Raw genomic sequence first — 23,627 nt, 5'->3', positions numbered from 1 at the left:
TGTTTTAAATAGACAGTCTGAACTGTTAGCCAGGGCCAAAAAAATAGGGTACTGAGAAAGGATCTACATAGTTGGTCTTCCACTGGGGAGTAAACTTGCATTTAAATAATACAAGACCAGGGAAATCTGCAGCTTCCTCCCCCGATTAATTTGGAATAACATGGGTTTTGTGCATATAGGGAAGACTAGGCAGCCTCACACACCAGGGACACTAACAAAATAATAGCAGTAATCTAGTAACAAGTGGCATTTCTAGAAGATCACTAAGCTGGACCTGAATCCTTTTCCTAGCACACTGTATGCCAATGTTAACAGCAAACCTACGATAGGGAGCTGATTGGCAACAAACAACTAAGCAGGGACGAGGCTTCTTGACCGCTCACCTTATGAGAACTGAGAACCACTTTCAGCTCCTCCAAGAGCCCGTAGGCCAGTTTGTATCCTCCCAGAGAGGACAAGAGCTTCCTGACTGTTTGATGGGCCTGTCTTCGAACATTCCAGGTCCGACTCAGCAGTACTGCAATAAGGGCACGGTGATACTGCCTGAAAATGGAGAAATAAACAGGTTGAGCAACGGAGTTAGCTCTGCAAACCACCTGCCCACAAAAGCACAAAGCATTCAGCATTTTGTACAAAGTTGCAGGCCCACCCTCTCCTGCATAGACATTCATGATCGGACCCAGATCAGTAACAGCACTCTACGTACTGAACTTTACTTTCAGGGAGCCGCTGTGCATGATCCAAGAGGAGACGCTCTGTCAGCTGCAGTACGGTACACATTGCTGTGGGAAAAGACAAATATTTAAAATAGCATGTGATTTCATAAGGAAGGAGATTTTTTTTTACTTAAGAATGAATAAACAGCAATCAGAACATAATAAAATAGCTGCCAAAATTGAGCCTCTACATAAACTTCTCAATAAAGCTAGAAACAAGTCCAACTCAGATCTGACAAGACTGGAAACAGAACCATGAGCTAAGAGAAACGTGGTTAGCTTCATTCCAGCAGAATTTCCTTAACCAGTATGAGAGGCCTATTTCTGTGTGAGTAAACAGAGCAAATCAAATAAGAAGCACCATACTCACTGCATCAATACTGTCAATTCCTGAGCACTGCTGAAACGTCTTAAGTGACAATAAAATGTGTAATGAATTAATAAAAAAGTGTATAATGCTGCGGGAGTAGTAGCTTTGGTATTTTACCTCATACTATCATCTGAGCTTCTACTGTCTCTAGGCCCTTTGGTTTGTATACCAATGTCCAACCATATCATAAAAGCAGGAGCAGAAAGCCCTGAAACGTGGAGTAGGTTATAACCCGTATTAAGTTTGATAACAGGTTACTTTGGACATTTGAATCATCAGATAGCTTGGGGATGTTAAACACATCAGCTGGATGTTTTTGCTCATTTATAACCAATAACAAATCATGACAATGCTTACTCTCAAAATTACCAGCATTAGTTTTTGGAATTAACATCCTAATGGACCAATATACAATTTCCCAGATCATACTGTTTCAGGATACCTGCAGACTTGGGAAGGAAAATGACTGGATATACACATTGCCTTCAGCAAATAATGATCACAGCAAGCAAAGAAATTATGCTAGTTCCCATTTACCTCTTCAAAGCTTTGTACAAAAGATAAATGGACTCATTTTGGAGAAACGATTCATGAACTCATTTGCAAGGCTTTCAGTTTAAAAGATAGTGATGTCTCTGTGGGGCACTTTTTTTTCCCAATTAATCTTTAAACACAAGAGAACAAAATAGAGCATGGATAGACTAATGTATAACCCAGTTGATTTATCTGTTACTACTCTTCCTCCACATTATCTCACAAGCTTCCTCTGCATGTATTCTTCTCCAACCTTATTTTACTTTTCCCCATCTTCTTCCTAGTTTTATGCTTATCCATGTCCCTTAGATTGGCCACAACTATCTACTTACAAGCTGGAACACCACACACTTTTTTGGATTGGAAAGACTTTTACTGAATATAAAGATTTGGAATTGTAAATGTTTGATAACATAGGCTAGAAACATTAGAAATAAATTAATTCACTGCCAGGTTACAATTAATTTAGATATACTTCTAAAAGAGAGCATTGTTCATTTTAATCTGAAACTGGATCCCCAAGGACCACAGAACAGGGCTAACAGCAAAGTAGCTCGCTTAAGTAATAGAATTAAACAGTAACAGGATACACAATAACTGATAATTTACCTTCCTCTGAAGCGGACTGCAAGAACTTCTCAGATGTAAAAATTTGTTTTTTCTCATCCAGAATCAGCTGCCAGAAGCTGCTCAGCTTAGACTCTGACAGGAAAAGAACAGATGTCTATCAAGGACTTACCAAAATGAGTAAGAACTTACCAGGTTACAGAGAATACAGTAAAATTCTGTCTCCTGAAATTTTTGAAGCTATTTCTAGCTTTTGCTTGTCTTCACTTACAAAGCCTCTCATCTCTCATTCAGAACTATAAGCATGTCTAAAAAACACCTGTTGAAAAAAATATATTTCTCTGACTTACACTTGTGAAATGTAAAATCTGTTTCACCTTAATTTTCATAGGGCAAGGCTCCCTAAAAATGAAGAAAAGGAGAAAGCTGATGTGTTGCTTTTGACAGACAGAACACATCTGGATTTTATATCCTGGCAGATGTATGAATTCAGACAGTTCTTGCAATATGCTCTAATGGAAAACAGAATTCCAGTCCTGCAGTTTTCCAAAGACAGTTTGTAAAAATACTACATAAATGGCAAACAAGTTACACTTTTAATGCTTCAACACTTTTAACACTTCAGTCATGTCCTAGCATGTAAGGTCTGAATGAATTTTTTGTCAGAGCAAAGAGAAATACTGCCCCAAGTGAATGGAAGCTGAAATTTGCAAAGCCACAGAAGAGCAAGAATTTCTCATTGACAGAACCGGGAGAGATCAGAATAAATCTTTCCCTGGTTTACCAAAGGGCAGTGATTCTCTACTCAGAAGCAATATATGGATTAAGGAATAGAACCGGAGGCACACTGTCAAGAAAAAGTGTTATTCCTCAGAGCCTGTTCATATTGGATTCTGCCAAGATGTTTTGTGATCTTACCAGTTTGTCCCTCAATTACAGACATCCTGCAGATCAACAAAGCTGCAGCAACTCCTTCGGTTACCATGGGAACCTGAGTACTTTGGGATGCCGCTTTTTCTACTGTCTGGATCAGCATTGGCAGCAAGTCCATTGCCTGTAATAACGTGTCACCTGAGGAGACAGACAGAGACAAACTGCAAAACAAAATCCTTCACACATTAAACCGAAGGTATCAACGGTTCTTCTGTTGTTACGACACAAGAAGCAAACCAGACACAGACGGGGAAGACTCCCAAAGCACTGCCAGTCACTCCTGTGATTAAACTTTAGCTATGAGGACGATAACCACTCTGGTCCTTTCCTCACAGGTAAGAGGGTCCCATCCCACTACAAGCTTCTGTTCATGGGATGCAAAAGAAAATGCTAATCCGGTTACATAAAAGGAACTAGTTCAAATCACAGGAAGTCTGACGTTAAAACTATGTTTCTCTGAGAGAGCAGAAGTAAATTCCTGGCAAGCCACAACCATCTGTTCCATCTCAAACGTTCAGAAGCCAAGGAATCCCGCTGATCTGTGACCCTCGCTTCCAAGGCAACTGAGCTAGGCGCTCCTGCTACTTCCAGAAGCAACACCTCAGCCAAAAAAAAAAAAGGATCGAAAGACACCATGATTTTGTACATTGAGTATTTGCAGGTAGTGTTTTAACCATAAACCTATAAGAGTTAGAATCTTTATTTTTTAAGCTGGATACTTCACTGACTGGGCCAAAGCAATGATAGCCAGCATTCCAGTGCTGAGTAAATTGCTTTGGAATATGAATGTCTTAAGCCATGATCCCTCAAACAGCTGCACACCTCACACATGTAATCCTCCCTGCCCCTGCCAAGCATGAGCAATTTTAGGTTTCCCATACTGATCTCTCTGAAGGGACCAGCCTCTTGTGATACCTAACTAGTTTTTAAAGTGGATGGTGGTTTTCTTCAGCCCTATAATAACACAGAAATTCCCAGCAGCTACAATAGAAAAACATGTAATTCTATTTTTACTCATACCCATGTTGAGAAAAAAATGGCAAATCCATTCCTAATACAATGGACTGAGTTATCCATCTCTCAAGAAAATGTGTACCATCTTTTTGATTCATACTGCCTCAACAAGAAAGGGAGATCTCACATACGGAGATCAGACCAATCACCTATTGACCTGCAGACGAAGAGCTGAAGTCACAGGGGATACAACCAACAGAGGCAAATCTGAAAAGGATCACCAAAAGTTTAAAATTTGTGAAGATTTCAAAACCATGTTCCTTCAAAAAAAAAAAAAAAAAAAAAAGCTCCTGAGCATCAAAACCACAGACCACAATCCCAGTGTTATGGGTGATATATGAAGCAAAAGCGTGGTCCCTTAGCTAGAAACACTACAATCTATAAACCAAATCAATCCCAAATTACTTTGGGGTATATGAAAAGACAGCACAACGAATGGTGATACATAGTTACACAAGGAGATAAGCTATCTTTAAAGGCTTGAAAGCAGAAGAGACTTCAAGGAGAAAGATGAAGGTTAATGAACAGGTATCACCTTACAAAATCTTTCTTAACCCACACAGTTATCTACTATATCAACAAGTACAAAAGTTGATTACTCATTTCTTAAGCCACACAGTCAAGAGTTATTAATAGCTGCGCAGTTTTACCTTTGAAAGAGGCTAGCATGCACTGCAGGTAGGCATGCCTCACAGCTGAAGTGGAGGTTTTAAGGCTGAAGGCTTTTTTTAGCCATTCCACCAGCTTCTTAGGGACTTCTGTGGTGAACCGAACGCACCAAAGAGCCAGGACAGAGACTGCATGAACCAACGTGCCTTCATGGACTAGGAAGTAACACAGAGCTCACGTCAGTACAGCAGTTGCATAAAACACAGGAAGACATAAAACAGAAAGCAGATAATGCTGGGGTGAGGAAGGAAAAGAGTGCACATGTTTCGAACAGGCACAGCGTTGGCTCCACAGGGCTGCTCTTCAGAACGGTGCAATGTATTTTATAGCACAACAGGCAAGAATCAGGATTTATCCTAAATAACAGGCCATATGAAAAGCCTGCTCAAGATGAAAGCAGCTTAACAAATCCAGAACAAGAGCAAGAGACCTCACCTTCTTGTTGCAGGAAAGGGATGAAAAGCTCAGCGACAGTTCCAGTCAGAGCTTGGCTAGATGTCCCAGAAACCACGTGGTGACTAAGGCTGCCGATCCCTGAAAGGAAAAACATCTCTCATTAGTTCCCAAAGTACCAGCACTTGCTGTAAAATCTCAAAACAATTGCATTTCAGTCCTCACGTAAACATCTCTTTCTTGTCACTACATCTGGATCACATCCACCATGAACCAACGTTACAGGATACATTCACCTTCTTCCTCGCAGAAAACATTTTAGCCTACTAGCCAACTATTTCCCTTGAAGAGAAAGTCAAGAATTTGCACGCAGTACCCAGCACCCTCTATGACATTAACCACAGCCAACAGAGACTAACCAGGCAGGAATTCCTACAGGCTCAAATACAGATCCCTCTCATTCAACCATCTGTTGGATCTGCTCCACTAGAGAAGCAGTTTTCTTTTAGGATCCTCACCTGAAAGGACACTCATCTTCTGAGCAACAACTGTCAGCTTCCCCTCTGAGCCTGCCAACAAGAAACAAACGGGTGACGGCTGACACACAGACAGGCAATTGCAATGTGCTACATCATGTATCTTCTCTAAAATACCCCTGATCCAGGGGTATATGAGCAGCCGTTACCATACAGACAGTCAAAAGCAACAGAAAGTAACATCCGCAAAACTCCTTGCAGCCGACAAACCTTTATTCACCTCTGCTGCTTATTGTACAATTTACTCACCCCCTAAGATGGCAAAAAGGTGTCTGCTCAGTGACTCCACAGCCGAAGGATCACTGCACTGTCGAGCCAAGTTCTTTAATGCAACAACTGCTTCATCCATCAGCTGCACGCTGTTCGATTTCAGATGACCTAGAAAATGATGCACGAGCTAAGAGCTCTCTATCACAAACTGTATAAAAGCAGCGAGACAAGGATTTATCTTTGCATGTGGCCTGACTCAGCTTCTGGAACGTCATGTGAACTATTCCAGTGCCAACTTACAGTATCATCCTCCCACCCAAATAAATCAACCTCGACACCAGCAATCAAATTGTTATACATACAGCCATAAAGGTGAAGAAAGCCTTATTCTGAATTCATCATTCCCTCCGGAATTAAGTACTTACTGGCCAGTCCTTTCACGATGTCCAGAGCGTACTGGCTAAGATCCAGGTTCACAGACAGGAGCAAGCAAGAGATCGCTGAAGACAGAAGAGATAATGTGATATTATATTTTGTTAAGAAGTCGATTTTAGCATTTTAATACTTCCTTCCCCACAGTACACATCAAGAGCAGACAGGGCCAGTAAGGACTAGGGAGGAAAACCACGGAAACTGATGCCCAATCAACAGATTAATTCAGGATTATTCTTAGCCCTCAGCTGCGAAATTCTGTCCTCAGCATAAACTGCAGCTACCACATACCCAGACACTTGGGATCACACCACAAATGTTGCTTCTCCATATCCAGCCCTTAGATGCCAGACAATCCCGCTGCCTATGCCCACAGGCCTATAAGCATAGTCCAGAGGGATGCACACCCCCCACGACTCCAGGACTCTAAGGAACAACTGTTCAGGCTCTTTGGCAGAGCAGCGTACAGAGATGACAGACTCACTTTCAATTACATTCTCAGGACTTCGCAGCAGGGATTTCTGCAGTGTTGGCAAAACTAAGTCCTTGAACTCAGCGTGAGAGACATATCGAAGAATTGGGGAACAGCTGTCCTGCAAAGGGAACAAAGCACTCAGCACAGCAGCGGACACCGCACACAGGACAAAAGCATCGACAGCCCTGGAAGAGTTCGTCTCACCAGCACGTGTTTCTGAGGCTTTGTCTTGCTCATAAGGATGGTCTTCATGTAGAAATCCAGAAGAGCGCTCTGAAGAAGCAGAAACACTGATTACAGCCACGCTGCAACCCACACAGCTCCCTGCACGCCACTGGCAAGCCAGGCTTGACACCCTGCCTCACCTTCCTCTGGAAGGCAGCCCTAACCACCAAGCAGAAGCTTTGCTTGACGGTCGAGCAGAGATCAGGGCTCTCTGCTGTACCTGCCAGCCCAACACTCAAACCCCACTCAAACCAGCCAGCTGCTGCCTTTCATTCCTACAACAAGGAAGAAGGCAGAAAGCTGCAGTGTTGGCTGTCTATGTAAAAGCACAGGCCAGAGCAAAGACCCACATACCTGGCAGCTCCCTTTTTAAACGCATCCCATTGGTTTAACCACATTTCTATTACTACTGAATCGACCGATAATGAAACCAGAGGCAGACGGAAAGTACCAGCTCCGCTGACACATCTGTCCCCCCACCTTCTCTGTGATGAAAAGCAATGCTACTTATTTAAAAAAAAAGCAGTATGGCAGATTTACCTTGTGGCGTTTAATGATGTCAATCTCCTTCTGGGCTGTGCAGAACTGCACCACAAGTCCCAGCATCGCAGCATAGCTCTGGTTTGGTTCAAGACCAAGAATGACAGACAGGTACTGATCCACCAGATCTTGGTTCTAATAAGAAAAAAAACAAAACAAAACAAAACAAAACACATTAACGCAACAGAAGCTAGAACTGCTACTGAATAAAGTTACAGAAAGTATACCTCACCTCTTTCCACAGCCTGTTCAGTTTCTTCACAGCCCCATCCACTGCCTGCTTATGAGAACCTCCCAAGACTTCCAAGAGGAGCAAACACTGAACCTCCACCTGCCAAGGGAAACAACCAAGACAGCCCTCATGAACCTGCTTCTCAAAGAGCTTATTATCAAACAAGAACTGTCAGATGCCTGTGATTAACTCCATCTGCTTATGAAGAAGTTCTTAGGCTGTGTAAGTTCTTCCAACAGGCACATTTAGGGAGCTGCCACTGTTTTCACCCCATACGTACCACTTTGCAGAACTATCCATAACAGTTCTGGAAACTCTGACTTGGAAAACAGTAATTTATATCAAGTTACACCTCTTGAAGTGTATTCCAACTATATTCCAAAGTGCTGTGAGCATGGTCCCAGGGACAAGTTGTTAACACAGGTGAAAAAGAAAGCAAAAGGCTACTTAAGACGACATGACAGAACATCACGGGCAAGGCAGGGAGGCAGAAGGAGTTCACAGCATGCTTCAGACAGCAACCTTGGAGGCACAACTTAGGCTACACAGGTATACACCACAGCGTGCAGAGCAAGTCTGCTCAGGTGCAAGACTGCCTCAATCTCGTGCTTTATATATCTCCTGCCTTCCCCAGCAGAACAGGAGAGGTTAAAATGCACCAGAAAGGAAAGATCATCTTACGAACCCGGGTTTTAACGTGACGTTATTAGTCACGTTCACAATTACGTGCAATGTTTCAGCGAACTGAAGACATCAGAAACATTCAAGTCCTCATCTCCAAAGGGTATTTCTGCAAACCAAGAAGAACCTACCAGTTTTTTCCACGTTTCCCCCTGTCTCTTGTCAGGCGTTGGAAAGACTGTGCGAACCAGCAGGCACGTCCAGGAGAGGGCCAGCAGAGCTGCAGACCCACTGCTCTTACTGTAGTGGAAACAGAAGGCAGGTAAATCCACAGCCCTCAATATAACACTACACAACTCCTACTAAGTCAGAACTGGCTCATCTACACCACCCCAAAACACCACCTCATTACTGAGGCTATCTTATAGCAGACAAAATACAGCTAAAGTCTCAACTTTTAAAGGAAATAATTGGTGTTTGTAAGCTCCGATGGCTTTTGTTTGTTGTTTCAGCTCCTGCTTAAACTCAGGACTCCTGAATGGCAAAGGGAGGCTAAATCTCACCTGCTGGGAATGAGAAACCTTAGCGTGTGAAAGACCATTTTTGGATCGTTCCAGCGGCGTTACAGCAATGAGTTAAATACTTCGGCAACTGAGACTGCCCAAAAAGTGACTCAAGATTTCTCATCTGATCATCTTTACTGTCAGAGCTTCACAGCCTGAGATTGCCAAATCACTTCGCAGCTTACGTTCCCCCCGGCACACCACTCAGCTGATTTATGCCAACTTTCCCTCCTTCCACCCCTTCAGGTGGCAGATCCCACCTCTCGGCTCCCTGAGGATCCCCACCCCATTTTCATCTTTCACAAAGTGAAGTAAGGTAACAAGTCACCCAGTGTACTGACAGTCACCTGAGGAGTAAATGCTGCGTCACTGCAAACCTTTACACCAAGATCAGGTATTTTTCTTCGAGGTACACCTCTGTTCAGCCAGGAGGCAAGAGGTGGGCGGAGGAGGTGCAGGATGGCACTCTGGAGCCTCCATCAGCCTAACAAAACCCTAAGTCACCTCTCGGAAACAGTCCCTAGCTGGTGTTTGCAGATGCTGCTGCTATACAACAGCAGCTTGTTTCTCATCTGTACTTCATCATCTTCCTGTCAACAATAAGGCCTTGAATTCCAGCAGCTGAACATGGGATGGGGCAGGAACTCCCCTTTCCTAACCACTTTGGAGGTTGTTTCTTCCTAAGAGTTTATTCCTCATCACTCCAGGCTTAAGCTTAACAAAATAAAACTGTAACTTGGGCCCGATCCACCAGCACTAACACCAAGAAGATTCTGCTTTCATAGAAAACAAGAAAGAGGTTAAAAAAGTAAGATTTGAACAGTCATTACATTATCCCTGAACGCTTTTAACAGCTCTGGCAAGCAGCAGCAAAGCAACTGTTCTGAAGGCAGGAATAACCACCAGCAATTCAGCAGTGATTCCACACAAAGCAACTCGTCCCGCACCTGGGAGCTCCGGCCTTGCCGCTGATCCCCAAGGACTGAAGCGACTGCAGAAGGTTTTTTGCTGTTGCGTCTGGCTGGGATTCTGCGAGCTGCTGAAGCGCCAGCTGCAGGGCTCTGCGGGACGCCGCATCGCTGGCGGAAAGGAAAAATGGATCTCTGTGAAGTTATAAACCCTGCCAACATCGCACGAATTACTGCCTTGTGTCACAGAAAGGGCTCTGCTTTCCCATTTCAGCTAGGAGTTGTTTTATCCTTGCTGCTCTGAGAAGTGGAGGTTTCTGGCAGAAAGCTCCGTTCCCCTCCTCGGCTGGCAGAAATTTCACTGAGGCCCTCCAGCAGGTTGCAAAAGACAACACAGGTCCTGAACAGCTCCTCTGCAACAGGGCACAGCTTAACCCAGTCTAAAAGGCATCTTGCTCTGGCTTCACAAGGACACTGCCGAACTGAACTACAGGATACGAGTTTTAATTTCAAATAAAAGTGAAGCACAAGGTAAACGCTGTGAAACTTTTTAATGTCAAACCTCACTTGAGAGCCTAATTACTAGGCGTCATCTTTCCATGTCACACGCATCTATGGGACACTGCACGGTAACATCCCCAGATGCTCCGTGCCTGTTTAATTGATAAATAACCTGGGTTTACTAAGAGACTAAACAGTACAGCCTTTCCACATCAATTTACTCACCGGTATCGGTGCAGAGTAAGGCAGAAGAGTTTGCAAAGGCCTTTCACGGCACCCTCTGGAAGATCTGCAACAGATTGGATTTCAGCATATTTCTTTCTAAGTCACTGAGGTCTTTAATGCACCCGAGCACCTTGCAACTAAAATCAGTGAGCTGACCACAGCCCATACGTACATGCGGAAGTGTTTGCTAGGACCACATTCAGAATTCTCTCTTTTGTGTATACATTCTATGCATTTTTTTAAATAACAGCAAAATTGGAATGCATGCTATTCCAGCCACCTTCAGAGAACGAGAGATATCAAAAAGATTTTTTAAAATGTATTTATTTTTATTAAGACTGTGTAAAGTCTTCTGGTTGTATACTCTCTATATACATATATTTATACACGTGTGTCTACAAATACTCCACGAATCATTACAAAACCAAGAGAAGAGTTGAAAGAGAAGAGAGAAAGAGGTGTCTGATATGCTGATGAAAAACTAATACACGTGTGCTACAGCTCCTTAATGGAAAAAGCACACATGTAAGAAACTGAAGTAACCGCAAAAGCCACGCTTGGAACTAACGCCGTAAGAGAGCACATGCTCCGAATGCTGCCACCCCACTACATCTAAAACCTACCCTACGAGTTTCGCTCTGCCTTTTAAACAAAGCACTTGAACGTTGCTCTCCACCCCGGTGATCGAAACTGTTTTTACCTTTCCCAGAAATGCACTTTCCCAGCTCGCTGAGGATCTCCCTCCGCTCCTTCACGCTGGCTGTAGTTACTTTTACCGCAAACCGCTTCAGCGTATCAGAAATCTAAAGGCACAGGCAGAGGAGAAAACATCAGGCTGGCTTTGATGTCAACAGAACATAAAACGAGGGCAAGCACGTCCTGTGCACCTGCCCAAATGTATTGGCCAAATGTGATCATCTGTGGTCTTACTGAGTGGGGACGGGTCACTAGTCACTACATCACGCAAAATGAAACTCAAAAGGCCCCCCTTTGGCTGAAGGACGACTGTTTTCTGTTGGTTAACCTGTGACCGTGGCACTCTCTAAGGTACATTTACCCTTCCAAAAAGAGGACAGAGTGAAAGGTAAAATCAATGCCCTAGAGCACAGGGCCTTCAAAAGCCAGAAACCCAGCACTCCAGGAATGCAGAGGAACTTTGCAGGGGGTGTTATCTCCCAAAGCCACCCACCAACTGCCGATGGCTGAGCACAGAGCCTAACCTCACCTCCTGAACACCGACCCCTGGTCTCAGGCTGCCACAGGTTATCACTGCTGCTGGAAATTACTTGCATGGGGAGGGGAAAAAATGAACAGCTTGCCTTTGTTCTTATCCAGAACTGGCACACACATCTCAGGGGCTCTGTACCTTGGACTCAGCAGGTTACAAAGGGTATGCCTCGCTATAAAACTCCTTCCCTGTGCTGTCAGTAGCGCCCATGGTTACCCAAGGAAAACAAAAAGCACAGATCACGCAACGCAACGTGTGTTTGCCATGCCTGCGCTGCTGTGTCTGTCACTTGCCTGAACCTGCAGGCTGTAAAAGGGCCTGAAATCCACCAAGTTTACTTTCTGTAAATAGTTTGTGTCAGTTTTCAAGGGATATGGAGATGGTGAGATAAACTTTTTTATTTTTTTCAGCACTGTGTGTTCTCAGAGACCTGCTCCTTCAGAAACCTGTACATTGGAAACCATTCCAGTGAACTTTCCAGTTTCAAAAGTGCACAAAAAGCTCTGTGGAGCCTGAACAGGGCTCAGGCAGGATTACACCCAGGCGTCCTCTGTATTTACATAAACCAAAAGAACAAGGCTACAGGAAAGGCTTTTGAAATTCACCTCTTACACCGAGCACCTTCATAAATGTATAACAAGGATATCAGATGCCGGCCACCGCAGCCGATGGAGACCCACACGTTAACACCTTCCCATTACCTGCCTCCACCACCCGCAGGCTCGGTGCGAGCCGCGCTCGCTCACGCCGCTGAGCCCCCGGCGAGGTGACGCGGACAGGACAAACCTGCCGGAGCTACCCCTGCACCGCCGGAACCCAGAACCCCGGCGGAGCTCCGGGGCTGCTGCCCAGGGAGGGCGCGGAGCGCGGCTCCCCCGGCCCCCCCCGTGCTCCCCGGCCTGTACCGGGACCCCCGCGGGCCCCGGGCCGGCTCCTCGCAGGGAAGGGGCCCGGCCCCCAGCGCCGCAGCCGCCGGGCCTCGCCGCCCGGCCCCGCTCCGAGGCCCAGCGGGGGCTCGGGGCTCAGCCCCGGCGTCGCCCCGCGGGAAGGGCCGGGGGCAGCGGCGCGGAGCCGCCCGGGGCCGGGCGGGGCGGGCGCGGCCCGCACTCACCTGCGTGTCGGCCGCCATGGCGCCGCTGTGCCCCGGAAGGAGACGGCGCTTCCGGGGCGGCCGGCGCACGCGCTGCCGGCGGGGGAGGGGGCGTTGCCATGGGGACGGCGCTGCCAGGCGAGCCGAACGCAGCCGAGCGGAGCCGAACGCCGTCGGGTCGGGCCGAACGCAGCCGAACCCCGCCGAGTCGAGACGAACGCAGCCGAACCCCGCCGAGTCGAGACGAACCGTTCCGAACCCCTCCGAACCCTGCCGAGCCGCTCCGAACCCACCCGAACGGCCCCGAACCCCCCCCCCCAAACCACTCCGAGCCCACCCGAAGGGGTCCGACCCCCCCCAGCCCCCCCGCAGGCAGGCAGCAGAGGCGCACGCAGGGTCCAAGAGCCTTTATTCGCGCCCCGCGCCCGCCCGCTAGTCGAAGAGGCCGAAGCCCATGTCCTCGTCCGACTCCTCCGACTCCTCCTTGGCCGCCTCCTTGGCCGGCGCGGCGGCGGTGGCTGCGGCGGGTGCGGCCGTTTCGGCTGCGGCCGGGGCGGCCACCACGAAAGCCGAGGGGTCTGCCAGGAAGGCCTTCACCTGCGGGGGGAGAGAGGGGTAACGTAACGGGGGGAAGCGCCAAGCGTGCCCAGGGGCCGAACCCCGGCTGTGCAGCTCGGCAGGCACTGAATGAGGCGCTTGCCCTAGGGGTGGAGGGCAGGCAGGGCCCAGCTCGCTCCTCCCGTGCCCGTGGGGTCGCTGCGGGGCTGCCAGCAGCTGGCTGCCCCCTGCACCCAGGTCTCGCAGCCCTGGGCAGGCAGGGCTTCAGGGGACGGGGCTCCTGCCTCCGTGCTCATCGCACAGAGCCAAGCGCCCTGCGCAGGACACATGGTTCCGTCCAGTTCACGCTCAGAGGCAGCTCTGAGTCCTTTCAGGGTAGGCAGCGGGCACGGTGTTTCTGTGCAGTGCTCGCTGCGCTTTTAACAAGGCTCTGGGCTGCGGGGCGGACGCTGCCGTTACCTTTTCGGCCAGCGGGAAGGTGTAGTCGGTCTCCACCGCCACGGCCAGGACCCGCTTGTACCCATTGATGATGGAGTGGGGCACAGAAGCAATGGTCGGGTACCCAATTTGCAGGCAGACGCTGGCAACGTTACGAACACCCTGGGAGAAGAGAGAGACGTGTTTCTGTGCTGAGAAATAACCGGGACGAGAAACCGTGACAGCACGCCTCTGTGCTGCCAACACAACGCAGGACAGTACACAACATGCACAAGGAACCTAGCCCCACTGCATTACACATCAGGATTTAAATGATTTCAAACGCTCGCTGAAATAGCTTCCAGATTGCACAAACACTTCACTACCTTTACACACTCGCTGATCCCACACATCTCGCTTAATGAATGCCCAGCACGTTTTCCTTTGCTTTGGTCAAAAACACCTACAGAAGGTGCTCTGCGACTGCTCCTCCAGGGCACTCAGACTCTACAGCCTGCGGCAAACGCCAGAGCTGACGCTTTGTTCCGGGGCAGCGCCTGCTGCCCGTTTTCCCTCTAGCACGTAGGCGAAGAGCCGAACCTAACGAACACAAGGCTGAGGCACTGACCTCCAGGAAACGCTTGTGCAAGGTATCCTCGGTGATGTCCAGCACTTCAGGATTGTAAATGCTGCCATTGTCGAAGACCTGCTGGATCACCAACCCGAAGGAGAACGGGGAGATGTTCAGCATGTTCAGCAGGGTGGCTTCGCTGGCACCCACTTTGTCTCCAGTCTTGATGAGCTGCACATCGCTCTAAGGGAAGAGGAGGAAAATTAGCGAATGCGCACAAAGAAATTCAGGCCAACCAACACAGCAGTGACACAAAGGCACGTTTCTAATGGCAATGGATGAAGGAACAGGTGAGCACAGGTAAAATAGGCTCACAGTTCACCTCTAAAGAGACCTAGACCACACAAGCAAGTGCTGCTCAACCAAGAGATGAGCACCGCCTCGTTTCCCTATGGGTAGCTCGTGAAGAGCTCAGATCTGACAGAGGAATGTAAATCCCTCTCCCCACCCCACTGCGTGCCCGAACCAAGCCCTCAGAAGTTCCCAAAGTGAAGCAATCAGACTGTTCATACAGTGCTTCAGTGTGAATGGGATTTTGGATCGTTACGCCTCCTGTTCCTCCACATGAACGCTGGACGTAAGGACAACTCCACGCGGTATCGCAGCAAGGGCCCTTCAATCAATGAAGGGCTTCAACACCACCACCGCCACACTGCTCTCTTACCAGAATTTCAATGGTTCCTCTGGAAATCTTCGTGGTGATGCCCAAGGCCTGGAAAAAGGAGGTCTTCTCAGGTCCGAGACCGGTGTTCTGGGCTGGCACAGTCACGTCACAAGGAGCAATTGCACCAGCACGGGCAGCTGCTGGCACCTGGAGGAAGAAGAAACAAGGTAAGTCAGAAGAACGCTCACCTCTCAGATGCCCTGCGATGGCATCAACTCCTTCCCAAAATGCTCCTGCATGACAGACATCACCCAGGCGCACACACAAATGAGACAGCAATGGAAGGGCTACTCAGCTACAGCTGCAGGGGCCTAGTTCCCAATCCCCAAGGACTCCTGATAACCAGGTATCCCCCCTTAAAAGTTCAGTTTCACTTTTCCCTCAGTATCTCCAAGCCCAGAAACGCAGCAAGGGCTCATTCCCCTACCTTGTTGGCCAGCAGCATGTCCCGGATCTCAGTCAGATCCTCCTTGGTGAAAACAAAGCCCACGTTCCCACGGATGTGAGGCAGCAGCCTGAAGGAAAGATGACAGCCTTCAGTTCCCCTCCTCACACGTCCCCTCCCAAAGGCAGGGCCCAGGAGGCCGTTCAGAGACCCGTCACCCACTTTTCCAAGGCAGGGTTGTTCTCCAGGTGCCCGCGGATAGCTTTGCGCATCATGGTGTTCTTCCCCATCAGCACCACGGCCTTCCCGCGCAGCGACATCCGGATTTGCTGCATCTGCTTGGATCCCACGTTGTCCGCTCCCACAACGAAGCATTTCGGGTAATCATCCAGCAGTTGCTGCGGCGAGAACAGCACCGTGTAGGCAGAGCCGGCGCAGGGCAGAGCGGCCCGGAGGCCCCGCCGCGCCCCAAAACCCACCCGGCCCGGCCCGGCCCCGCTCCCCGACCCCAGGCGGCGCCTCCCGACGGCCGGGCCGGGCCGCAGCGAGACTCACGATGATTTTCATGAAGTAGTTGGACTTCCACGTAGCCCTGTCTTCCCTGGGCATCGCGGCGGTGCTCCAAGGATCGCCCGGCGGGTTTAAAGACGAGATGAGGCCTGCGGAGGACGGGCGCGGGTGAGGCGGCTCCGCTCGGCGCCCTGCCCGCCTCCCGCTCCCCATTCCCTCTCCCCGGGGCCCTCAGGACCCCCCAAGGCCCCCCAGGACCCCCCCAGGACCTCCCCGGACCCCTCAGGACCCCCCTCTGGGCTCCCCATGGCCCCCCTCAGCGCCCCACGCTCCTACCTCCACGAGGGCTCCGGGAAAGAAAGGCCGGAGGGCGGGCCCGCCTCCTTTTATACCGCGGCCCGCGCCCAATCGCGGCGAGCCACGGGCGGACTCCGCCTCACCCCATTGGTCTGCCGCCAGCCGTGGCGGAGCGGCCGCGCCGGTTGGGCGGCGCGCCTGTCACTCACGGGAGCGGCGGGGCGGGGTTCGCGCCCCCTGGTGGCCGGAGGAGAAGCCGGCGGGGAAGCCACGCCCCCACCATGACCGCGCAGCGCGGGAACACCTCGGATGGCCCCACCCCCTGGCTGAGGCCACGCCCCCTGTGTTGAGGCCACGCCCCCTGTGTTGAGGCCACGCCCCCGCCCGCCCGGCGCCCCATCGCCCGGCCGGGCACACCGAGGCAGGGCCGGGCTGAGCGCCCGCAGCGGGGCAGCGCCTTCCTCCCACCCTTCCTCCCCCCCAGGGTGCAGGCAGGGGGCTGGGGAAGAGAAGCGGGGGCTCCCGGCTCCCCCGCCCCGCAGCATCGCCCCGCGGCTCCCCGCGAGCTCCCGGAGGCGAGGCGGCCCCCGGCCAGCAGGGCACAGCTTACAGCGACGCTCAAAGCCCACGCCCAGGCGACCCAGGCACTCACAGCCCACCCGCCTGTGCGAATTAAATAATAAAATAAATGGGAAAAATAAATAATAAAATGGGAAAAATAAATAATAAAATGGGAAAAATAAATAATAAAATGGGAAAAATAATAAAAGGGGAAAAATAATAAAATGGAATTAAAATTAAAATGAAAAAATAAAATGAAAAAATAAAATGAAAAAATAAAATGAAAAAAATAAAATGAAAAAAATAAAATGAAAAATGGAAAAAAATGGAAAAAAAATAAAATGAAAAAATGAAAAAAATGAAAAAATAAAATGAAAAAAATGGAAAAAAATGAAAAAATAAAATGAAAAAAATGAAATGAAAAAGTAAAATAAAATAAAATAAAATGGAGGTGATGGTCCCTGCCCCCGGCCGCAGCCCGCCCCCCCCCCCCCCAGAAAGAAGCAGGCGAGGGCAGGTCGGTTTAACACAGCGTCGAGGTTACAAAGGCAGGCGGGCAGCCCCGCGGGCACGCTGCCTGGAACAGCACAGCTCGAGATATAAAAGGCGCTTTCTTAAAATCACTTCAAAACCAATTTCCGTATAAGAGGATTAAAAGCAAATTAGATATGAATTCAAAATCAGTGTAGAAATCTTATCAAAGGCAGGATACAGTATTCATTTCGATAGTAAAACCAAGTGTGCCTCACACACCCGACCCCGGGGACTTGTTATGCCGGTAACAGGCAGTACAAAAGGTTATTGCTCTAGCATCTCTCCGTGGAACACGTTTAACAGGAGCGCAGAAAGGAAATACCGAGGGCTGACAGGTCTCGTTAGCAAAGAGAGGAAGGAGAAAGCATACAAAGGGGGGATTTTTTTTTTTTTTCCCTGGCTTCTTAAACCCCTCCGCTTCTCCCCGACCTTGCGACAAGCGCAGGGCCTGGCAGGTAGGAGAGCTTCAGGCCGGATAAACGCACGCACACCACAGGCACTCGTGACGGGGATGGGTGATGAAGGCTGTCCCTAACCTCCCTGCTCCTAAAGGAGGGCCGATGCCACCGCTGCCTCTCTCCTGGGAGCAGCAGGCGAGGGGAGTGGGTGCTGAGGGAGGTGCCTGGCCCCGCACGTCACCCTAGGGGCGCTCAGCGGCACGGAGGGATGGTCGGGGCTTGGAGAGGGCAGGGAATAACAAACTAGGGGAAAAGAAAAAAAAAAAAACAAAAACACAGTAATACCTTGATTCCTCTTCAAACAAACAACAAAAAAAAAAGTGGTATCAACTCCTTACAGTGTAATGGAACTGGAGAGACCCTTGCAGGGTCCTGGCTGCCTGTGCTGAGGCTCCCGGTAAGCCAGGCGTGCCCGCGGCCCCAGGGAGCGGAGGCAGGGTGGTGCTGAGCTCGCGGGGTGCCCTCGCTGTGCTACCGCTCGGGCTGCGCTCAGGAGCCTCAGAGAGGTGTCAGGACAGAGGGCTGCGTTGCCCGCCAGTGTCAGGGCATGCTCAGAGCGCTGACACGGGCTGAAACGTGCTGGCTAAGGCTCCTGCTGCCGGGAGGGGGCTGAGGAGAAGCTCCCTGCTGGAGCCCTCGGGCTAAGCTCAGCTCTCAGTCACACCCAGCCGCACACAGGGACCAGGGGACTCGCCTCTCTCTGCTGAGACACAGCAAGGGCATTTCCAGTTAAATGGTCCGTCTCTGGAGCTGCTGCCTCTTGGCGGCAGCAGCAAGCACTACCACCCACCCCCCACCCGCCCTCTCCCCTGCCTGGGAAGCTTTCGAAATCACAGTAATGTTCAGAGAGACAGAACTGCCCGGGGGGAGGCAGAAAGATGCTTAGCTCCCAGCTAGGACGCCTCTAACAGAAGAGTTTGAGAAAGCAGTTCTGACAGTAGGGCTTGTCGTTCTGTTCTTTGAAGGTTCCTTTGTTGAGCTGCTTGAGGCAGAAGGCACAGACAAAGTGTTCGGGGTGAAATTTCTTGCCCATAGCAGTGATGCAGCGTCCTGTGATAGGCTTCTGGCACCCAGAGCACAGCGAGCCGCGACGCTCGTGGTAATGCACCTCGCAGTAGGGCTGCCCGTCGTGCTCGAAGAAGCTGCCGTTGATGAATGGTGTGAAACATTCCTGCAGGGGGAGAAAGCACAAGGGGACAGAGTCAGTAACAAGCCGGGGATGTGGGAGGCTCCACAAATCTCCTCCACTCCGTGGCACGAGCTCTCAACATCATCCTGCTGTCCACAGAGCCGAAGTCTGTCCATCAAGAAGAGTTTCCAAGGAGAGGCTGATGGACAGAGCCAGAAGCAAGGGAAATAACCACGGCCCTTTCCAGCTGGCTTCTCTCACACAAAGAAAATAGGAGTTACCAGATGCGTTCAGCCAGGACGAAGAATGCTGCTCCTTCCCTCAAGGCAGGAAACAGAGTAGAGCACCTTCCCCTTTTCTCCTAATCTCACTCTGGCTTCCCCACAATAGGAGGCGGAAGGCAGGGACCAACACAGGCTTTCCTACACCAAAACCTAACGAACGTGGCACTAGGTCCAGCTGGGAAAACAAGGCACAATTCCTACTTACAAGTGCTCTCTGGAATGGCTGGCATGACGGAGGTACGCTGTGTGTAGGATTTGGATTCCACCCTGAAATACCTCCAGCAGGCACACATGCATCCCTACTGGGAGAAACCCTTGTTTTTTCCACAGTGCTAATGGTTTTGCACAACGAGGACACACCAGCCATGTGCCTGTTGGAGTCCAGCACTCGTCATCGCCCTCGGTACCAGGCAGCTGAGAACGTGACAGCAGAGCCTGCAGCAGAAGCCCCCATCCTCCCTGCAAGGCCAGGGAGATTCCCCTCCTCGTGCAAGCAGTGAACGGAGGCGATGGCCGGGGAGGGGAGATGAACATCCTGCCGCTGACTGAAGACTGAAGACGGCAGCAGGAAGGCCCACAGAAGCCAGATCTCCGTACCCCTGGTGCTGCTCAGCCCAGGCACCTTCCTCATTGCCTGGATCACGCGGGATCACACGCAGCCGGACCTGCGTGCACACAGCATCCAGCATGCAGGGCCACCAGCGGCCCAACGCTCCGTGCTGGGTCACAGTCACACCACGAACCCGCAGCTCGCGATTCTGCTGCTGAATCTGGTCTCTGCCTTTCTTTCCCACTCTAGGAAAGCCTGGCTTGTATTTGCTCATCTCTTGGGGCCTGTAAGAGTTAATATTCACGAGGCACTTTGAAAGAGCGCCAAGCATTTAATCTGCAGTATTCCTGTTTATTATGCCTGCTGCATGGAGCCTGCCGCTACTTCCCTGCCTTGCCTGAACAAGGTCAGTCTCATTAGTTTACATTGTCAGATGGAGCATGGGAGGAAGAGCCTCAAAATCTGATTGCTGAGGCAAGTGCTCAGAGAGAAGCTTAGCTTATAATTGTTTAAAGGCCACAGAAAATGTCTCTGTTTATCTGTGAGCTGCTGCAGAAGCCCATAACTGCAGCTGGGAACAGAAAGAGCAAAGCAGCTAGAAAGTTTCATGTAAACCGGGAAAGGAACAAGAAGGTGCTTGGTGCTGACGTGTTTTTATCTGGCTGTCCTTCACGACCCCACAGACGCCTTTTGCTTGATAAGGGACCAGAGACCTGCAGGGTGGAAACGACAGGGGTCGTAGAGCAGCCCCAAAGGACCTTGGGTTCTTACCCGACAGACAAAACATTCAGGGTGCCACAGGGTGTTCAAGGCAGAAATGTAGTTTTCCAGGATAGCCCGGGCACAGCCTCCGCACTTGGGAGCAAACATGTCAAAGTAGTCCTTGCGGCAGTAGGCTTTGCCGTCCTTCTCATGAAATCCTGCCAAAGAAGAACAAAGAGCATCAGCTCCTGACCTTCACCCTATGGCCAGCCAAGCTCTGGAGAAACCAGCGCGGGTAGGATCATCCTTCCTGTCCCCTCACGCACAGCAGGCAGCTGTTCCTCATTCTGCTGCCCTTCCTGTCCCATGCGCACACATGCACATGCATATTTTTCCTCTCCAGAGACTGAGAGAGAGAGAGAAAAAATTCCTGGTGGTATCCTTTGTGCATAAACAGCTATTTCCCTTGGAACTTCTGCCTTCAGCAGTTCCCGTCATCTCTCAGGCTGGCCCCTAGTAGCAGCTCTGCCTTACACACTTCTCTGCAGCTCAGGGAGGAGATTGTTTTCCCCTTGCATAAACCAGTAATACCTTCAGGTCCAAAGAAAGCTCCACACTGGGCACAAAAGAAGTGTTCAGGGTGCCATGTTCTGTCCAAAGCCGTCACCACTTTCTGTTCAGAAGAAACAAAGTACAATCATGTTAATCATGGGTTCAGCTTGGAGGTGAACAAGGGGGCGCTGGGTGGAAGAACACATTAATGTTGGTGCTGACAACTGCGTGCGTTAAAATAGACTGTCCTTTACAGAGCTGAGTCAGTTCTGACTCTGGCTCATTCAGGCTTTCCCCACAGCACACTTTTACCCTAAAAGGATCTTACACACAGCTTCCTCCCTTACACAGGGCCCCGTCCAGCTCTCAGGACTAGCACACTGGTGCCTCTTACTACAGGCTACCAACAGGCAGGAGCTGGGGAATCGTTACCAGAACGACAGAGCCACGTTCTGCGGGATTACAGCCTCAGTGACGGCAAGAGGGACTAACCCACCTCATTAACTAAGTTCATTAAGAACTGGACTGGGTCAAGTTGTTTCCCTTTCAGAGCCAGTGCAAAGGAAAAATCGAAGTCACCAGACAACATCTTTCACCCAGGATGCATGGGTGGAGTTTTTAAACACCGAGGCCTGCAGCACCTCGTGTCAGGGCTCGTAGCCCCCCAGAACTCACATCGAGGATCGGCCCGTTGCAGTAGTAGCAGCGAGGGGAGAAGAGGTTGTGATAGTCCTTCTCGCAGTAGGGCTGCCCATCCCGCTCAAAGAAGTTCCGTGAGCCGATCTCCTCCTGGCAGTGGGTGCAGACGAAGTGCTCGGGGTGCCAGGTCTTCCCCATGGCTGTAACTACCTGTTGGGAAGAGAACTTATGGAGGACAACTCTATCTCGCTCTCCCCTCGACCACATGACAAGTTACCAGCTGGAGGTCAGCAAGAATGACAAGATCTACTACTCAAGTGAGCCCTGGACTGGGGTAGCATGAAAACTGAATTACCTATCATCTCAGGAGAGGGCAGTCCCTCAAGGGCAGGGTAGAGGTCACTGGAGGAGCTTACAGCGTACCTAGCCAGTGGATAAATAGAGTACTTCAGTTTCTCCAGCATCTCCAGTCTCTTCAGCCTCACGAAAAAGCCCTCCCCGTTACGCCCAGCTGCAGCCCAAGCTTCAGCACCGGGGTGGCACCTTCGACCCACCTGTCCAGCGATCGGCTTCTTGCAGGCTCCACAGACGCCCTTGGCAACCGTAGCTACCCCCAGCTTGTTCAGGTCGGACTGGAGACTTCCCAGCATGGTGTCCAGCTGACTGCCAGGTTTGGGGGTTGTGGACGGCGGGGAGCTGCTGCCGGCTTTCCCCTGCGCCATGAACTGCAGGGAAGAGAAAACAGAGGCTGTAAGGCAAGCGGTGCTGCCCTGATCAGAAAAACGGCTGCTGTCGCTGCCAGCAGCTCTTGTGCAGAGACAGGAGATTGCTAGGAGACAGCTACAGAAGCTGGTGAGAGCCAGGATCAAGTACGCACAAATTCTGCCCATGCAGAGACCCTGGGATGTGTAACAGCTGAGCTGCGAACTAAGGATCTGCCTTTCCTTCGCTGCACAGAGCAGAAGTTACTAGCAGACCCCAACCAGTCGGTACAGCGCTCTGTAAGCCTCTGCCAAAAATCTCCCTTCACCTCATCAGCTCCTGGCCAGCTGACAAAGCAGAGACGCCATCCGAGGGCCTCTTCCCCTTGACCTCTCTCTGCTCCTACGCTGCTGCTCGCTGTCGTCCTCTCCGACAGAGACCCCTCTCCTCTCCTCTCCTCTCCTCTCCTCGCTCCACCTCCCTTTCAGCCAAAGCACCTTCGCTCTTCCCTCCCTCCGCCCGCACCGCTCCTTGCCGAGTCTCCCTCGCCCCATCAGGTGGCTCTCATCCCACGCCTAAGCTGAGCAAGTGGAAGCAGGAAGGAAACGGGCAGAGGTGCCTGGTGTTTACCTACAGAGAGGGCAGTGCCTCCACGGCAGCAGGCTGCGGAGGAACCACTGCCACGTCTGTTGTTGGAAACGCACATGGGGTGCTGGGGAAGGGGATCACAGTACTCGTCTCAGAGGCAGGTTCTGGAGCTCACAGCACAAGCAGCTCACAAAGGCTTCCCAAAGAAGGCCAGGGGGAGAAGTTTTACTTAGGTTCATAACTTGGGAACAAAGTATGTGTGCTCTTGGGACACCAAAGCCCCCTTTGCAGGCTAACTGCAATAACGAGGCAGAGATTATCTCAGCTGACTGCACTGCGATACCTACTGCCAGGGTTAGAGAGACCCAAAGGAAATCCTTCCCTGAGATGTCGGTCTGGAGCATGTTTTCTCCTACTAAGAGGACAGATTAAACACAGATATAAAATCTGTGCCTGCAAACACCCCCCCAGCCTGCTGCCATCG

General features: G+C 50.4%; 3 protein-coding genes across 10 annotated transcripts in view; all 3 read right to left on the bottom strand.

Moving 5' to 3' along the window:
* GCN1 (GCN1 activator of EIF2AK4) overlaps positions 1-13,075 on the bottom strand; it is a 42,872-nt gene extending 29,797 nt beyond the window's left edge. For both annotated transcript variants that reach the window (XM_066978893.1, XM_066978894.1), the window contains exons 1-18: positions 13,004-13,075; positions 11,365-11,467; positions 10,665-10,728; positions 9,978-10,109; positions 8,659-8,767; positions 7,847-7,945; positions 7,615-7,749; positions 7,054-7,122; positions 6,859-6,967; positions 6,368-6,442; positions 5,982-6,110; positions 5,715-5,765; positions 5,239-5,337; positions 4,785-4,958; positions 3,106-3,258; positions 2,230-2,322; positions 707-782; positions 384-543 (exon numbers count right to left, since the gene is read on the bottom strand). In XM_066978893.1, the coding sequence (XP_066834994.1) occupies positions 384-543; positions 707-782; positions 2,230-2,322; positions 3,106-3,258; positions 4,785-4,958; positions 5,239-5,337; positions 5,715-5,765; positions 5,982-6,110; positions 6,368-6,442; positions 6,859-6,967; positions 7,054-7,122; positions 7,615-7,749; positions 7,847-7,945; positions 8,659-8,767; positions 9,978-10,109; positions 10,665-10,728; positions 11,365-11,467; positions 13,004-13,021 (1,848 nt within the window). In that variant the 5' untranslated portion in view covers positions 13,022-13,075. The remainder of the gene's footprint in view (positions 1-383; positions 544-706; positions 783-2,229; positions 2,323-3,105; positions 3,259-4,784; positions 4,959-5,238; positions 5,338-5,714; positions 5,766-5,981; positions 6,111-6,367; positions 6,443-6,858; positions 6,968-7,053; positions 7,123-7,614; positions 7,750-7,846; positions 7,946-8,658; positions 8,768-9,977; positions 10,110-10,664; positions 10,729-11,364; positions 11,468-13,003) is intronic.
* A 299-nt stretch (positions 13,076-13,374) lies between these two features.
* Positions 13,375-16,507, bottom strand: RPLP0 (ribosomal protein lateral stalk subunit P0). The gene is made up of 8 exons (XM_048064073.2): positions 16,484-16,507; positions 16,193-16,296; positions 15,860-16,035; positions 15,680-15,767; positions 15,253-15,399; positions 14,586-14,771; positions 14,000-14,140; positions 13,375-13,579 (listed from the first exon to the last, which is right to left on the bottom strand). The coding sequence occupies exons 2-8, from the start codon at positions 16,244-16,246 to the stop codon at positions 13,415-13,417; spliced, it is 957 nt and encodes a 318-aa protein (XP_047920030.1). The 5' UTR covers positions 16,247-16,296; positions 16,484-16,507; the 3' UTR covers positions 13,375-13,414.
* Positions 16,508-17,523: 1,016 nt separating this feature from the next.
* Positions 17,524-23,627, bottom strand: part of PXN (paxillin) — a 43,678-nt gene continuing 37,574 nt past the window's right edge. For 5 of the 7 annotated variants that reach the window (XM_066978622.1, XM_066978621.1, XM_066978619.1 and 2 more), the window contains 5 exons: positions 22,408-22,578; positions 21,890-22,063; positions 21,254-21,335; positions 20,732-20,880; positions 17,524-19,168 (listed from right to left, as the gene is read on the bottom strand). In XM_066978622.1, the coding sequence (XP_066834723.1) occupies positions 18,902-19,168; positions 20,732-20,880; positions 21,254-21,335; positions 21,890-22,063; positions 22,408-22,578 (843 nt within the window). In that variant the 3' untranslated portion in view covers positions 17,524-18,901. Of the gene's footprint in view, positions 19,169-20,731; positions 20,881-21,253; positions 21,336-21,889; positions 22,064-22,208; positions 22,277-22,403; positions 22,579-23,627 lie in introns of those variants that run through there. The other 2 variants (XM_066978620.1, XM_066978624.1) reach the window with 2 other exon arrangements.

This window comes from Anser cygnoides, chromosome 17 (assembly GCF_040182565.1).
Source record: "Anser cygnoides isolate HZ-2024a breed goose chromosome 17, Taihu_goose_T2T_genome, whole genome shotgun sequence".
Lineage (NCBI taxonomy): Eukaryota > Metazoa > Chordata > Aves > Anseriformes > Anatidae > Anser > Anser cygnoides.
The sequence above is the reverse complement of the archived record's forward strand: the minus strand, read 5'-3'. Positions and strand labels throughout refer to the sequence as shown.